The 16,195-nt window shown below is 43.0% G+C and overlaps 1 protein-coding gene across 1 annotated transcript in view; it reads right to left on the minus strand.

Annotated features, from left to right (window-relative positions):
• clybl (citrate lyase beta like) overlaps positions 1 to 15,342 on the minus strand; it is a 69,215-nt gene extending 53,873 nt beyond the window's left edge. The window contains exon 1 of the mRNA XM_035393252.1: positions 15,243 to 15,342. Within this exon, the coding sequence (XP_035249143.1) occupies positions 15,243 to 15,292 (50 nt within the window). The 5' untranslated portion in view covers positions 15,293 to 15,342. The remainder of the gene's footprint in view (positions 1 to 15,242) is intronic.
• Positions 15,343 to 16,195: the final 853 nt, after the last annotated feature.

Raw genomic sequence — 16,195 nt, forward strand, 5'->3', positions numbered from 1 at the left:
CACCTCCAGCACCAGCGCTCCTAATGCGCTGTGGCTAATGCGTCTATTTAGCGGTCCTGGGGGCAGCGGTGCGCGTGTTTGGCTTTCTTTCTTTCTCTCCTCCTTTCCTTTCTTTTTTTTCCCTTTATTTTTTCTCGCCTGGCTGCCACCTATTCTGCCAGCTGTGGTCCAAAAGGGGTAAACAAAGGCCTGAGGATAGCAGCGGCCTGTTTCTGCGCAGGGGATCGCGACAGAACCTCGCCCGCCCTGCGTGCTCGCTGCAGCCAATCAGGCCTGGCCACGCCCACAGAGACCGTGTGCTCGCTGCAGCCAATCAGGCCTGGCCACGCCCACACAGACCGTCTTCTCGCTGCAGCCAATCAGGCCTGGCCACGCCCACACAGACCATCTTCTCGCTGCAGCCAAACAGGCCTGGCCACGCCCACACAGACCGTCTTCTCGCTGCAGCCAATCACGCCAGGCCACGCCCACACAGACTGTGTGCTCGCTGCAGCCAATCAGGCCTGGCCACGCCCACACAGACCATGTGCTCGCTGCAGCCAATCAGGCCTGGCCACGCCCATACAGACCGTGTGCTCGCTGCAGCCAATCAGGCCTGGCCACACCCATACAGACCGTGTGCTCGCTGCAGCCAATCAGGCCTGGCCACGCCCATACAGACCGTGTGCTCGCTGCAGCCAATCAGGCCTGGCCACACCCACACAGACCGTGTGGGACGACTGACAGAACCGCTCAATGAAAACAGAAAAGAGAGGGGGGGAAAAAATGCTGTGAACACAACAATTCAGCAGTAATTAAGTAAACTCCTGTTATGACAGCGGGTGGGGTGGCATGGGGGTGGAGTGGTGAGGGGGTGGGGTGGGGAGAGCCATTGCCATAATCATATTTTGAAATTTTTGTCTTCAGAAGGAAAATAAATAAATAAATTGAGAAAGGCGCCTGTTGTTGCTTTAGTAGATTCTGTCATTGTTGCATCCCTTTTGTAGTCTTGCGATACAATTGGTTCTTTGATTAAAGCTGTGCCATCTGGCCAAACCCCTCACTTATGTGGACGCGACAGCTCTGGACATCAAACTCCAGAAGCTCAGACACCGAAGACTTGGGCACCACTTCCCCATCGCCACGTTTGGAGAGGCTCAGCGAGCGGCGTCAGAGCCAACAACACATTGATTCTATACCAGTGGTCTCCAACCCTGGTCCTGGAGAGCTACAGGGTCTGCTGCTTTTTGTTTTCACCTTAAAATCAGCACCCAGTTGAGACCCAAGACACCAGGTGAGTTGAGTTAACTGTGAAGTGCAGAGTCACCGTGAAAACCAGCAGACCCTGTAGCTCTCCAGGACCAGGGTTGGAGACCACTGTTCTATACCAACTACCCTGCCCTAATGTACTAAGCTCTTACTTACTGAGAACTTTTTTTTTTAATTCTTTTTTTTTTTTTACTGGTTCCAAAATACACCTCATTTGCATGGATCCTCACTAGTTAGAAAATGTTAAATTGTCATAACCATGAAAGGGCGGTTTGTCGATTGAGCCATGAGTTCAGGTTGAGACAGGAAACTATAGCCAGCTGGAAACACAATATTTAGCCTCCTCCGCTCTTTATTCATAAAGCGTTAGACTGAAGTGTTCCCATTTCCTCTGTATTTACATCTTCATGTTCCCGTGAATCCCTTTCAGTAGCCTGAACTGGACGGGGGGAAAGAAAAAAAAAAAAAAAAAACAGCTGTCATTTTTTAAACAGCTGCATTATCACCAGTGGGCCAGACCACACCATGCAAGATTCTGAATGGGAAAACTTATATTGTAACACATTATAAGCAGCTAAAATATTCCTATTAATCTTCAGGAATAAGATCAAGTTAACCAGACTGTTGCCAAAAATACTTTTCAAATCTATAGTTTATTCAAATGAGTCATCTATAGATCATTACCACTCAATTCTATTAAATTGAGTGGTAATGATCTATTAAACCGAAGGTGAGGTAGAACATGTTAGCTACTGAACAGGATTGCTGGAGACAGAATCTGTGCTGATCACTGCTGCTTTGTCACAGGTAGCATGTTGGTATTCTGGTGGATGGCGCACAGCCACAATAGCCATTCAAAGCTACATTGGTAGTAACATATACCCTTCAACCTTTCTAATGGGAGACGATGCAGCAAGCTTACTAGACAGAGAGCTAGGGAATAACAACCGACATAATGAACTGTAGGTAGCTTAACAGACACAGTTGGCTTTGTATGCTAGCTGTGAGTTATGGCAAGTACTTAATAACCCTACAGGCAGCCAATCGCTGATCAGCAGGTATGGATTTGAAATTACTTCAGAGGCCAGAGTCATGAGTACACACAAAACACTGTACAATTCTGCAATTTCAAAATTAGCATTTTTTTTGTCGTTGTTTCGTCATGCCATAGTTCACAAATAATGTCTGCCAGGTCAACTCACAGTGCAATTTCTTATTGAATTCAAGAATCAAAGTATGTGCATTAAGCATGACTGTATTCATGAATGGATGAGCCCCTTGCAGGGAACAGGCCTTTCAACGGGTAGCGATGACCTCACACATCCCATGATCCCTGTCCTTATTATATAAAAAAGGTTAAAAATTTCAGAGGACCTTTTTCTCCATGACACAAATCATATTTATCACCTGGTCAAACAACACAGGCAATAAAAACGCTTACAACAGTCATAAAATGGCTTTACAACATGTCTCTGCAGCCCGTAACATAGAGCTGATGTAACACACTCAGGACTAAGAAAAAACAGTTCTACCCAAATACAGGTCCCCAAAAAAAAATAAGAGAAAAAGAAGGTTTAACAGAGAAGCATAGCCCTGCTTAACAAGACTATGCAGTATATATAAGATATTAATTTGAAAGCATGTTTAAAAAAAAAAAATTTTAAAGACCAATTTTTTAAAAAGAAAAAAAAAATCAGCTATTAATGGAAACTTACAAAAGTGCTATAATAATAATCACAATATGATTTGAGGCCAGAGCTAAATCAGAATATAATTAGTTTTCTAGTGCAGCCCATAATAGGTGTTAATTAGATTCAAAGTATTTTTTTCAAAGCAGGCTGTTTGATCTAAACAATTTTCCCAGATGGGTTTCTGTTTCCGGTATTAATTAAATACTGTAATTTGGAGGTCCATCAGGGTTTTGGAAAGCAAAGCATAACATTTACTGTATTGTCTCTTAAAATTTTTTTAATTGTTTTCAACTTGAAATGACAAGTACGAATATTTGAAAAAGATTTAAAAGATGTTGCCCTATCATTTGGATGTCACTATAACAAAGTATTAACAGTCACACTATAATTTTTTTTTTAACTTTCCATTTATATTTTTTCTGAGAAAAGCTGCCAGAACATTTCTACAAACATCTTGAAAACGTACAATGAGAATTAAAAAAAAAAAATCATATTGTTGCTATGGTGACCGGAGTAAAAGTATCCGAATCCCCTCTCAGACTGTTCCTGTATGAAGACAAACCGTCTCATTTAAGTCCTCAAAGCACCAATAAACTTTTCTTCTCACTACTGGACTGATGACACTGTGCACCATCATGAGAAGTCCAAGCACGTTATTCAAATATGAACAGTTTTAATAATTAATGATAAAAATCATCTGACGAGATGACCAGCCGACTGCCATTCCAATACTGCAAACTCGGCGTATAGTCAAATGCAAAACGGGTGCTTAGCAACATGAAAAGTCCACTTTAAAATGTGTGTAATGGGAGTTTTGGAACCAAAACGGGTTGGCTAACAGCTGAGAGGCTGTTTTGAGACAACTTGACAAGCACAGATGTAGCCTTCCCTGTTAATGAAGATCATGTGATTTCCTCCTCTTTCTCCCTTAATTTCACAAACCCTTCAACTGTAATACAAAAAAAAAAAAAAAAAAAAAACTTTAAAGGCACGACTTGCTTAATCGCTGCCCAGAGTTGAGGACAAATAATATTGTGTTAAGGCTGAATAAAGGCTTATTCATAATGACGACAGGCCATGCAGCTGGACCGGCCCGAAAGCTAGCAGGTCAGCAGGACCAGAGTCGGTTTGGAACTCATCCACCGTTCCTCCTGGAACTAAAACATATTTAGTGTCACAGCACACCACAAAGAAGAAAAAAAAAACACTAAAGAGAAACAAAGAACTTCACAGCCCACTGTGGAAGATTTGAAAACTACATGTGCGCAGGGGAGTTTGTGCAGTTCACCATTCTGGGACTATAATAATGAACTGCAGCATGAAAGTGATTCTACTTATTTTTAACCTCAAAGAATGAACCTTAAAATAGGTACGCTGACCTTTCCCCATACAGACCATTCTGTAGGACAGAAACACCAGTATGCCTAATACGTGTGAAAAGCCTGAGAAGATCTCATTTTCACTGAATAAGCATCGCAGGGGTGAGTCAGTTATTCTTGGCATTCATATGGTAATCACTAAGGTTGCGGCAAAACAGAAATATTTACTTGGAAATCAGCCTCTGGCATAATAGGAAATCTATCCTTCCACTAGCGAGCAAAACTTCCTCATTACAAAGCGTGCAAATGCCAGGGGATTCAATTAATTTCTTTAAAAATATACTTTCTTTTGGTCGTAACACCAGAAACATGTTTTGAGGTTCTCTTTCCTGAGCATTTGATGGTGCCAAATGTGTGGACTTCCCCCGGGCATAAGCAGTCGTTCTCCAATAACTACAAAAACAAGACTGGCGAGCCTCTTCCTCTCATCTTTTCCGGATAAACACCATTCTGGAATATCAGCTTTTTATTGAAAATCTGAAACATGACAGAAACTGTTTCTTTTAGAAGCAGTGAGTCTTGTTGGAAACACACCAACTGTGTCAAAAAACACCAAAACAGAAAAATGAGATTGCGGTATTGAAAAAATCTTTAAAGCTATATATTATACACACACAACAGAGAATGGAATGCTTATTCATAAGTCCTAGGTAATTAGTTTTATTTAGGTAGTTAATAATTATTACAGATTTAAGTGGGTACAGTAGAAGACAGCATTTCCGGTTACTGAGAAAGGTGATATTTGTGGGGTATATTTTTCATTTTATTTGTTCAAAACACATGCACACACAAACTCAAAGATTCAAAATTCTCAAAATTTTTAAGACCTTAAATCCTGAAATGGTAAAGGAAACCATTTTCCACAAATGTATATATCACTACCGATGCTAACTGAAAAATAATTTCCCCTAAGCACATCAAACTAAAGTACATTTGTGCATAAGAACAGAAACTCCCATTATAGGTAAACCATCAATAAATTCTACAAGGCCCGATTTCTTCAGTGTCTTATGAACGACCTCCAGACATTACCACAGATCTTAACACAGCACCAAACAATAAAAACCACAGAGGAAGAAAGCACACTTCGGCATAGGGCATTGAGCTTTACAGTCCAGTGCCCAAATCTCATCCGCTTCTCGCAGTATTGCTCCAACGCTCTATGACAGCTCTCAGCCAATCAACCGAGCGCTAATCAACCTGCGATCCAGTGACTACAGCGACGTCATGGAAGGCGTCCTTACAAACCGACTCAGCGCAATTCCCTGCTAAAACAAAGGCACGCTCTTTCCTTCAATTTCACTCTTTTCTTTCATTGACCAACTTGCAAAAAAAAAGAACAAAAAAAAAGCCATTTTTTTTAAACAAAAGTTCAACGGGCGGGAAACATGTTTTGCGTCCCGCTCATCCCCTCTCACAATGCGGACGGACAGCTGCCCGATGAGTCCATGACTCAGCCATTCCGGCTCCAGGTTAAGGCACGGTTACGCCGTGACTCAGCCATTACGGCTCCAGGTTAAGTCACTGCTAGAGACTGGATTAAGGGAAAAGGAATGCCACAGTAATCACTCACTCGGTGGCTCTGAAGCAGGGGCCCCATTAAAGAACAGGAGAGTTTTATGAAGCCGTGATCCTTCATTAGGGACCCGTTTTAACCGCATCCGATGAGTAACGCCGCCCGCCCCCGCACTGACCCCCCGCGTTCCTGTAAATAGCCGCCGCGTTCACAGTGACGCAGACGCGGGGCAGCTAAAGACCGTTTCAGCTCCGCCAGGTTCGCTCGCGAACAAAAGCAAATTCCAAACGGCAAAGTGTACAAAACGCCAAAGTGTAGCAAAGCATTCGTCGGTCCAGCACTACACTACCACGTGACTAAAGCACAAACTCTGAGCTCACAGATGTCAGCCTCGTGCCATCTTTAAAAATAAAATAAATAAACACAAATAAATAAATCATGAAAGAAATTAATCTGTGGTGCCTAAAACTTAAGTTAATCTTTTCTGGGGTAAAAAAACGGCAAAAATAAAAAAAACTTGAAAGGTGTTTCCTATTTTTGAACTAAATTAATTATCAAAAAGAGGGGTATGAGACAGGATAAGTGCTTGGAAAAAAAAACTCTCACTGCAAAAACCCTTCTGGGAACATGAAAGGTACTCGACAGAATCTCAGTGGCAGCCATCTGGAAACGATAAACAAACAAAAACAGCCAAACGAAAGTGCTGGTGAGAAGACACGCAGAACTCAGTATGATAATAAATGCCACTGAAGCAACAGAACTATTGAAGGAAATAAAAAAATGTTCATTGTCAGGTTGTGTTTCTTAGACACAGAACCAGCATCGCCCCCGCCCCCCCAACAAAAAGAGCACAGTTGCATTTTTTGAAGAGGGGCACTGGCGCATTAATGCTCTATACCCTGTGTGTGCAAAAGGCCAGAACTGGCACTAAGGGGAGTCAACAGAAGCAGAGGGCCCTCGGTGGACAAGGAGGGAGAGAGGAAGAGAGGGAGCGAGGGAGAGGGAGGAGGAGAGGGAGAGAGGGAGCGAGGGAGAGGGAGAGAGGGAGCGAGGGAGCAAGGGAGGAGGAGAGGGAGCGAGGGAGAGGGAGGAGAGGGAGCGAGGGAGAGGGAGGAGGAGAGGGAGAGAACTACCGGGGGGGGGTGGGGGGTGGTGGTGTTCGCTGTAACCAGGACTGTGAAGAGAAGCTCATCAAGCACTTCATTAAGGGAACAAGGGTCACGGTGCTGCCCAGCCAGCCAGCCGGCCCGCACAGGCACACGGGCCGACGCCTCCGACAAGCGTCCTTGTTGTTGCTGGAGGAGCGGACGTGACACAGCGCAAGAGGGGGCGGTATAATGACCGATTCCGAGCAAGGTTCGACAAGGAGGGGCAGGGGAGCAGCAGCAGGAGGAGAAGGGGGGGGGGGGGGGGGGCACAGAAGTGAAGAGTTTGTTATTTAATGCAGCATGCTGGAAGTTTGCGCTGCATGTGATCGTCCTGGGCAACGATGGATGCCTAACAAACTAAAATTTCACTTACAGAGCTTGCTTCCAGATACCAAATTGAATTAATTCAGCTGCCCAGTACAGCACGGTAATGTATCCCTGTACACCTACTGCCAAAGAAAGTCAACATCAGAGGCCACAATCCTCAAATCTCCTGTTTTTAAAACACACAATTTATAGCAATGATAATAGTAGCAGGCATAGCCTACATTTTTCAACTAAAATAAAAATACCAATACACACTTTATTTAGGAATTGAATAAAATTATTCCAAGCTGTTACCAAATAACTAATGTAGTATAATTTATAATTTAGTTTTAACTATAATTTAGTTAAAATGTGTATGTTCTGTTCTTGAATTATGTAGGCTACACATACGGCTTTAAATTATTACGTGAATGTGCAATTAAAATGAGAAACAAGGAATTGGCAATAATAAAGCAATAAAATTAAAAAAAAAATCTATTTCATTACACCACCTTCGTACTTGACAACTGACGAGATTAACAATGTAGAAAATTGATTTTCATACAGTGATAAATGTACAATTATACAAAGTAACATTTACATATTTCTTTAAAAAATACGGAGTCGTTGTGATTATGGGTGATGTAAATATAGGCTAATGGATATAATAAATTGTAAAACGTGTGTTTTAGTCATCAAAAAATCATCTAAAATCTATATGCAATATGTGTGTGTTTCGTATTTCTCTAAATCATTCAAGTGCAGAACAGGGAATTCCCGAGAACGGATGTGAAAAGGCACAGCTCCGTTAACAGCCTGCCACCAGCTCTTAAAAATGGCAAACGACTCTGTTACGCTGCGAGAGTCCGTTGTGCGCGCGGGTCGTAAATACAGTAGCGGCTCGCACATCAAACTCGCGCCCCCTTGGGCAGGAAATCTGAGCGTAATTCGAGACGGCCAGCGCCATCTACCGACCGCGAGCGAAGCCGCCAACAGGAACCCCCCTACCGCGCGCTCTACACCAGGACGCGCTCATCTTCAAACCTAATGAGAGTGCCGAAACGTCCCTGGCCCCCCCGGGCCCAGCGCGACAGAGACGGAGAGGGAGCCAGGCCCGTGGAGGACACCCCCTCTAAACCTTAGGGGCCTCCTTTCACATTTACATCCACCGCACCCTGGGAAATATGAAGCTATTATTACAATTCCTGTTAGTGCTTATGTTCTTTTAATATTTCATTTTCATAAAGCCATTAAATATATTGTTATATTTAATATATAATGAGATATATTGTTTCATCACGCGCTTCGAGGACAATGACTCCCGTATTTTAATACTGCTCTAAGCGCCGCTTGTAATAAATAAACGTTTACAATGAATTTGCGTTGATTTTTTTCATAACCATAAAGGCCACTTTAATATTATGGGGACAAATATTATTTTTGTGTCTTCTAGGGCAGCCTACCGTTGGCTATTTTTCGTAGCCTACTCTACATAAATTAATTTTAATTGAAGAGACAGGATTTATATGACAGGAGTCCATACCTTGAATTAGAACAATCACGTCTTCAGCAACACATAACACCGGGCTAGATTATAATCGCTTTATAAATTCGTTATACTTCTTCATATTGTTTTAAAATTCAGCGACGGAAATGTCGCAGCCTCATTTAATAATAAAGCTGTATACAATAAACCAATAATGATGAAACACGCAGATCACAACATGAAACAAGCATCTTCTGGAGTGTGTGTGTGTGCGCGCGCATTTCTTTTCTTGTTTTTTTTCTTCTTTTTTCACTTCAATTACCATCCATTCATAATTACAGCGACTGTTCAAGTAAAAAATATTTCTACTATTAGGCTATTATTCCAGTTTTGACCAACAGGCATTCCCAGCTCCGATACAGCCTGCATTTAATATTTGGGCAACGTTCATACATGTTACACATGAAGTGCCAAGGTGAAATTCCCCAAGACCTACACGTACCGCTGCAAACACTGACACCATGGGGTAGAACGGCGAATAACATTGTTTCTCTCCAATGCAACCTGCCTCGTTTCCGTCACAAATAGACCTTTCGGATTACAGTTACCGCGGCAAAATGCACGTGGGAAAAATCCACTCTCAGATTCGCTAGAGTTCAGGCAAACACAGGATACATCTGGCAGCAGCGTCTAATTTTGAGCCCTGAATATCCACAGTGAAGTATGTTGGCCCAGGAGAAATGTACATGAAAGATGAAATTAGCATCACCCACACATGCCAGATTGTGCAGCCAGTATTTAGCCTCCAGGACCCCCTTAAGCCCCCTCCCCCCAAACTGAAATTTTCAGATACTAAAATCGACCACTTTATAAAATCCAGCAGTAGGATAGCACCGAGATAATGCAAGGGTTTACTTCTGAAACATGGGTGGACAGACTTAAAGGAAAAGGATTGTACATAACTTTACATCACACATTCCATGTAAATTAAACATGAGCAAAGAAATAAGATTGACCATTACTAGTAAAATGTTCAGTATACCAGCAAAACAAAACTTAAAAACACCATCTGCCAAAAATGTATATAAATCACAATAAATTGTAATGGAGATTATATTAAATGAAAGATCGAATTATACAGTCCTGATTTAAAAATATTTACACTGTAAAATGAATCCAAAGATTTAAGATGCAAATTCCTTACAATACTGGAAGTTACTAAAAAGACACATAGCATGGGTAATTTGGGTGTTCATGTGGAAATTTCAACATCTCCATGTTAATAAATGCGGTAAGCAAACAATCAATGCCATCCCAGTCTAAAAAAATAATTATAATAATGTGAATCACGCTTTATATGATTAATTAGAAATACGATGATATGGTTATATAAAACAGGTGTGCGTACAATCATTTTGTGTGTGTGTGTGTGTGTGTGTGTGAGAGAGTGTGCGCGTGTGCATGTGTGTGTGTGCAAGAGAGTGTGTGTGTGCGTGTGTGTGTGTGTGTGAGAGAGAGTGTGCGCGTGTGTGTGTGTGTGAGAGAGTGTGTGCGTGTGTGCGTGTGCGTGTGTGTGAGAGAGAGTGTGCGCGTGTGTGTGCGTGTGTCATTTAAGTTACAGTATTGTTTTTTTCTCTGGACAGAGTCACACTGCCTTTGGTTAAACTGCGCACTTAAATCAAGTCGCTCACGGTCTCTCTCCCCCCCCCCCCCCCCCCCCCTTCAGTTATTGTTTCAGAAAACATGGCACATTTCCCAGCAGCGCCGCGTTTGATCTCCAAACCACACATATCACACGTCGGCCAGGGACGGGCCTCACAGCACAGGACTCTTTTGTTGCATTGTTTGCACATTCCAGAAAGGCCGTGTTTGCACAGATGCGGTACCATGTGCCGTCCGAGGGTCCGGTCTGGGGGCCGAGGCGCTGCAGCGCCGATCAAAGACTTCAGTGTGTTTCGGGCAGAGGAGCCACTCTGTTTGGATGGCGGTTTCGTCCGCGGGGAGCTCCGGGCCGGGGCCCCATCTGTCTGCCGTATGGACCGCTCTCGGTTCCCCGGAACCAGTGCCCTTCTCCCTCCCTCCCCGCCCGTCCTCCGCCCGCGTTTACTCAGCTGGGACCCAATCCGGTTACCCCGCTCTCCGTTTCCCCCGGCAACATGTGTGAAGTTAATGCCCTGTAACCGATTTCAAAGGCAGGTTTAGGAAGGGCAAGGACAGGTAACAGGCCCATTTATCGATGTACTGGTTTGAAAGAAACTACTTTTTTTTTGGCTGAATCGTTGGGTTTTTTTTTTTGGTTTTGTTTAAAGCAAGCAGAACATGGTAAGACCTCTTGATGGCTAAAGACAAAAAGCCAACATGCTTTTGTATGACTATTCATCTCTTCCTCCAAAATATCATGATTGAATAGCAAAACTGCTCACTTCTTTTGCTGCAGCAACACCTATACGGTTTTCCTAACGTTCCTATTGGCTGACCTTAAAGAGACATGCGATTCACATTTCAGTTGGTCCTCCTGCTCAAAAGCTTTTAAAACTTCGTATTTTACCCTTCAGGCTCCACCAAGTTAACTCAATCGCTTCTACACGCATATCTGAATATCACAATTTACTGTGCAAGATTGTGCTAAACAGGTTCTGTTTTCACTGTCGTTTTGCAGCAGAGCAGGTCGGGCTGTTGTCTTTACTAACAGGATTAGGCCCACACACCTCTACCGCAGCTTCCGACAGCAATCAATGTGGAAATCAGATGTCAACACACTGCTGTTTACTCAGCAGATTTATTTTACTGTGAGAGGCCACAGCTGAAACGATCCTGTGAGAGAGCAGCCTGCCGCAGAAAAAGACCAGACGAAGATTCCTACACAGATTAAAACGCTCTAAATTAAAAACAGAACTACATAAACTTACATTTTCTCCTGAAGAATATGCGCACACACCCCCCCCCCCTTCTGCGACTGTATCCCATAATAGTATGAAATCACACCTTTTTAAATCTTCAAAGCAGTACAAAGATCATAGCTCTGCCATGTTCAGAGATTTACATTTTCCATTGTCAATGCACTGCATTATCCTGCAGGTCAAAGTGTTCATAATCCACCCACTTATCTACAAACCAAGCAGTGTGTAAACAGAATAAGCACCATCAGGAACACAAAATTATCAGTCACTGAATGACAAACAGTGAACTGCACTGGAGGGAAAACATTACGTAACATTTCAATATTCAATACTGTGTCTGCATTCAGCGCCTATTCATCAGAACATGGTGATATTAGAAAATGGGTACAATAAAAATAATTATAATAAGAGGCCTACTGCACATTACCAGGGCAGTGATCATAGTATATGATTAAAACAGATATAATATATATGATAAGGTGTAATATTACCCACAACCTGTTTCGCAGGGGGGAACATAGCATGGGGGTTACTAAATCACTGCAATGAGGGCCTCCCATAGGCCGTCCTAGCAGTAACTTCTTTGGTAGTTCCTGACCAATGTCACAGAAATCTTATAAAAATATGATTTGCCAGTAACTAGTAAATACACACAGACCTCTTACACCCAGATAACTAGCTAGCGACATGCGACTAGGCTATTAATTATGTTGAAGCTCAGTAGCTAGCTAGCAACATCCATTACATTACATTACAGGCATTTAGCAGACACTCTTATCCAGAGTGACTTACACTGTATCCAAATATACAGCTGGATATATACCGGAGCAATGCAGGTTAAGTTCCTTGCTCAAGGGTACAATGGCACTGTCCTACCGGGGAATCAAACCTGCGACCTTTTGGTTACAAGACCGACTCCTTAGCCATTATACTGCACTGCCAGGCTATTCTTTTATTTGCATGCATGCAGCTACTAGCTGCGGTGCTCAGTGAAAGGGTTTTAAGCTGAATAGCCACAAGTACGTCATACAGGAGACTCACATGTAGTTCCCTAGTTTGCTTTTGGAAACAAAACAAGAGCAGAATGATAACAACAGCCACTGCAACATTTCACATTCAAACACTAACTGTATGCTATTTGTAGTATGAAAGGACAGATTACTTATTTAATTGTGCTTAAATTCAGACTAGGGAAAGAGTGCAAGAATGAGAGCGCATTATTAGTTTGGCCTTTTCACAGGAGCCAAATATATATATATTTTTTTGTGCCAACAGTGGGAATGGGAAATGCACCTCTGAGTACTGCACAGCACTACTTTCAGAAAGCAGACGCCAAGTGCCTGCGAGCTTTACACAGGCTCTCTTCAATGGAAATGCAGTGAGAGCGCATTGCACTTTGGATTTTATAACCTGCGCAGTAAAGCTTTGGCAGGCCTAGAGAGAGGAAGCGGACCATTAGCTTATAGGATCCAGGCCTCGGCTCGGTAATTGACAAGCTCCAGGCTACTTTCATCACTTGTCGACTTCATACCAGCAGCCAATTTTTCCCCGCAGGACGCCGTAGGATCTCTGACACGGAGGTGTTTGTGACATACCGCAGTCCACCGCGAAGGCCCAGGCCCAGGGCTCCCTCCATTAAAACACAAACAAGCGCATATTCCAGCGCTCAGCCTTCCGAGCGGGCTCCAATTAAGGCCCGGGCACGCTGACCCAGGGGCGGTGTGATCTGCTTCCTGCCCCCGCACAGGAAGACAGCTGAACCCCCAGCGGAAGGTGATTATCCCCAGCGAAGAACGCGCGGCGGCGTCGCCACACACGAACACCAGCAACCGACCAACGGTCCACGGCACGTAAAAAAAAAGGAGAAAAAATCGCGGGCGACTGGAAAAACAATGTGCTCGTTAAAACAAACAGGAAGGCACAAATTACATGTTGCTGCTCACAGGACTAAGGAGTCAGGGCCATTAACTGGCTTAACGTCGTGCCCCACGGTAAGGACTTTCAGGAACGGTTAGCACGCACGCGCGCATTAAAACTGACACGCTCTCACGCGCACAACCAGCACACATGACGGGGGACGTTGTGACAGCCTCTTCACGCCGCAGACTAGGGGGGCAGTCGTGTCTGCTGTGCCTCTGGAAACTCATGTGCCCTGAATTAAAAGCACCTGGTGCCACGCTCCGATGACCGACGTGGACAGATTACTTGAACCTTAAAACCGTGCTTATTTTGTAATTGACATTTAAACTGTTTGAAGTTCCTCATTAAAGTTTCTTGAAAAAAATTAGGTGCAGATGTATAAACCTAATAATTTACTGTACTGGGTGACTAAGAATTTTTATAAAGCCTGGCTGCCCTTTACTATAATCAATTATTATAAAAAGAAATTAATAGGAAAACAACCAAATGTGTTTCATGTTAGACCTATGTTATTTCATGCCCATATTCATCATAACCCTACCTCAATGTTTTGGATTAACTGGTCAAGTGTAGTGTATAAACAACAATCCCAATTTTAAAGTTTGTCTAAATTTACTGATAAAAAATAAAAGACTAGAACTCAATCTTTCATTTGAAAAGAGATTGCAGCTGTGAGACTGTTTATGCCAATGTGCTTTCACATTTAATGACACAGAATATTGGGTTAATTTATGAGCTGTGTACAAATCAGATAATGTAATTTTCTTTTTGATTTTCTAAAATGAGAAAAAGGTGTATTCCATCAGACTAATGCTTTATTGCCCAGTCCTTGCTGGAAAGCCCTTTTTGGGGTGCCAACTTGGAAAAAGTGTGGGGAACATGCAATGTGTTCAATAAAAATGGCCATAAAAGAAATGATTTAGCACTTTATTAACTTCTAAATTATTGTTCTGATTGAGAGCGAGCTTAAAACGGGCCTTGCCTATTCGTTTAATATTCACTTGTCCGATTACATTATAATTTTATCGTTGTGGGGTCACTGAACATTAGAGTTGCAAAGGGCCATAGTGGGACAGGAGAAGGTGGTGATTACAGACTTCACTGTACACTACATGTCAAGCGTGAACCGGCACAACCCAAGCAACGCACGGCCGTGTGCGTTTGGCTCAGGTCCGAGCGTTCACCCGCTCGGCTTGGGAATCGATATTTGGACAGTAGCAGCGAAGTCAACAAACTTTTGTAAAAGCTACAACATTTCAGGCCATTTGCACGGTGCAACAATACACGTGACTCAAAGTTTGAATGCGTTGTCGTTCAACGTAGGCGTTTGTGGCGGCGTATTTTACGAAACAATGTGAGTATGTTAGAAAACACATTTCCAAGCGCCTGACCATAATAAAGAGGGGTTACAAACAATAACAGATCGAAAGGCGCAATTAAATAGCGGCTTGCTACACTGTTGACAAGTTAGCTTACCAAACACAGCAGTGCTTTTCAATCTCAATGTCATAAACAAACGACCTTCTTACAGAAAAAAAACTGGGCGCAGTTGGGCTATAGTTCCACATCATTGCACACCCACTCACATGAACACAAAAAATGAATCGTTTAAATTTGCAGACTAAAATGTGAGTGGAAACAGACTTACTGCAAGTCAATTCGCCGTAAGATGCGGATGCCACCGATGGAGCTCGCCATCTTTCTTTTTTTCAGAAACGGAGAATGATTGGCCGAAATTGCTGTTCTGGGGGATATTTAAAGAACTCTGATTGGGCTATACAACACAAGGGGCGTAGCTACGCAGCCGCTTCAGTTATCAAAGGTGCAGCGATTTGAATTTGTTCCATGCAGTATTTCTTGTAGTAGTGAACAACGTCATTTAACTACAGAAAGTTTTGACGCTCACAAACAGTGAAACTACGGTGGCTACAGTGAAACATATTTAAACAGACAACACAATACAACACAGCAAGCTATACCTAAATACACTAGTCTATGAAAGAAATTAATAAAACTGAGTGTACTTTTATTTCGCAGATAAGCTGGCGAACCAGTTGGTCTTTTACCTAGGTACAATGTACAGTTGTGCAAAATTGCCGTTGCATTTGAAATAACAGCAACGTAATATCAATAACAGGTCTTGAAAATATGCAATATTCGCGAGAAGGCGAGTGAAGCGCGCGATATTCATTTTATGAGATTTTAAATCCTATTCTGGGCACGAAACAAAAGGGTGCAGGCTTAAATAAATGGCATCGATATATCGGTTATTTCAATTTACCACGGTTACCACTAAGCTCGTAACCCACGCATGTATGTTTTGTGCTATTTATTTAACCCCCAGTGCACGTTTATCCTACGCTGCCACATTATTGGTGGGTATGTGCCGCTGGCAGGTTACGGGACATCAAGACAGTTGCACCCCAGTTGGATGAAGACCGCGCACCAGCGGTGACTTACCCGTATCGCCGCCAGCCCGGTCCAAAGTGTGTGTTACAAATGACACTGAATATCTGCCATGATTGAAGCCAGCATGGGGTTTCTCTCTAAATGTCAAGCGCCGTGGGCGAGGTGTTTATGTGTTGCAGCACGTGCGCGCGC

This window comes from Anguilla anguilla, chromosome 15, assembly GCF_013347855.1.
Source record: "Anguilla anguilla isolate fAngAng1 chromosome 15, fAngAng1.pri, whole genome shotgun sequence".
Classification (NCBI taxonomy): Eukaryota; Metazoa; Chordata; class Actinopteri; order Anguilliformes; family Anguillidae; genus Anguilla; species Anguilla anguilla.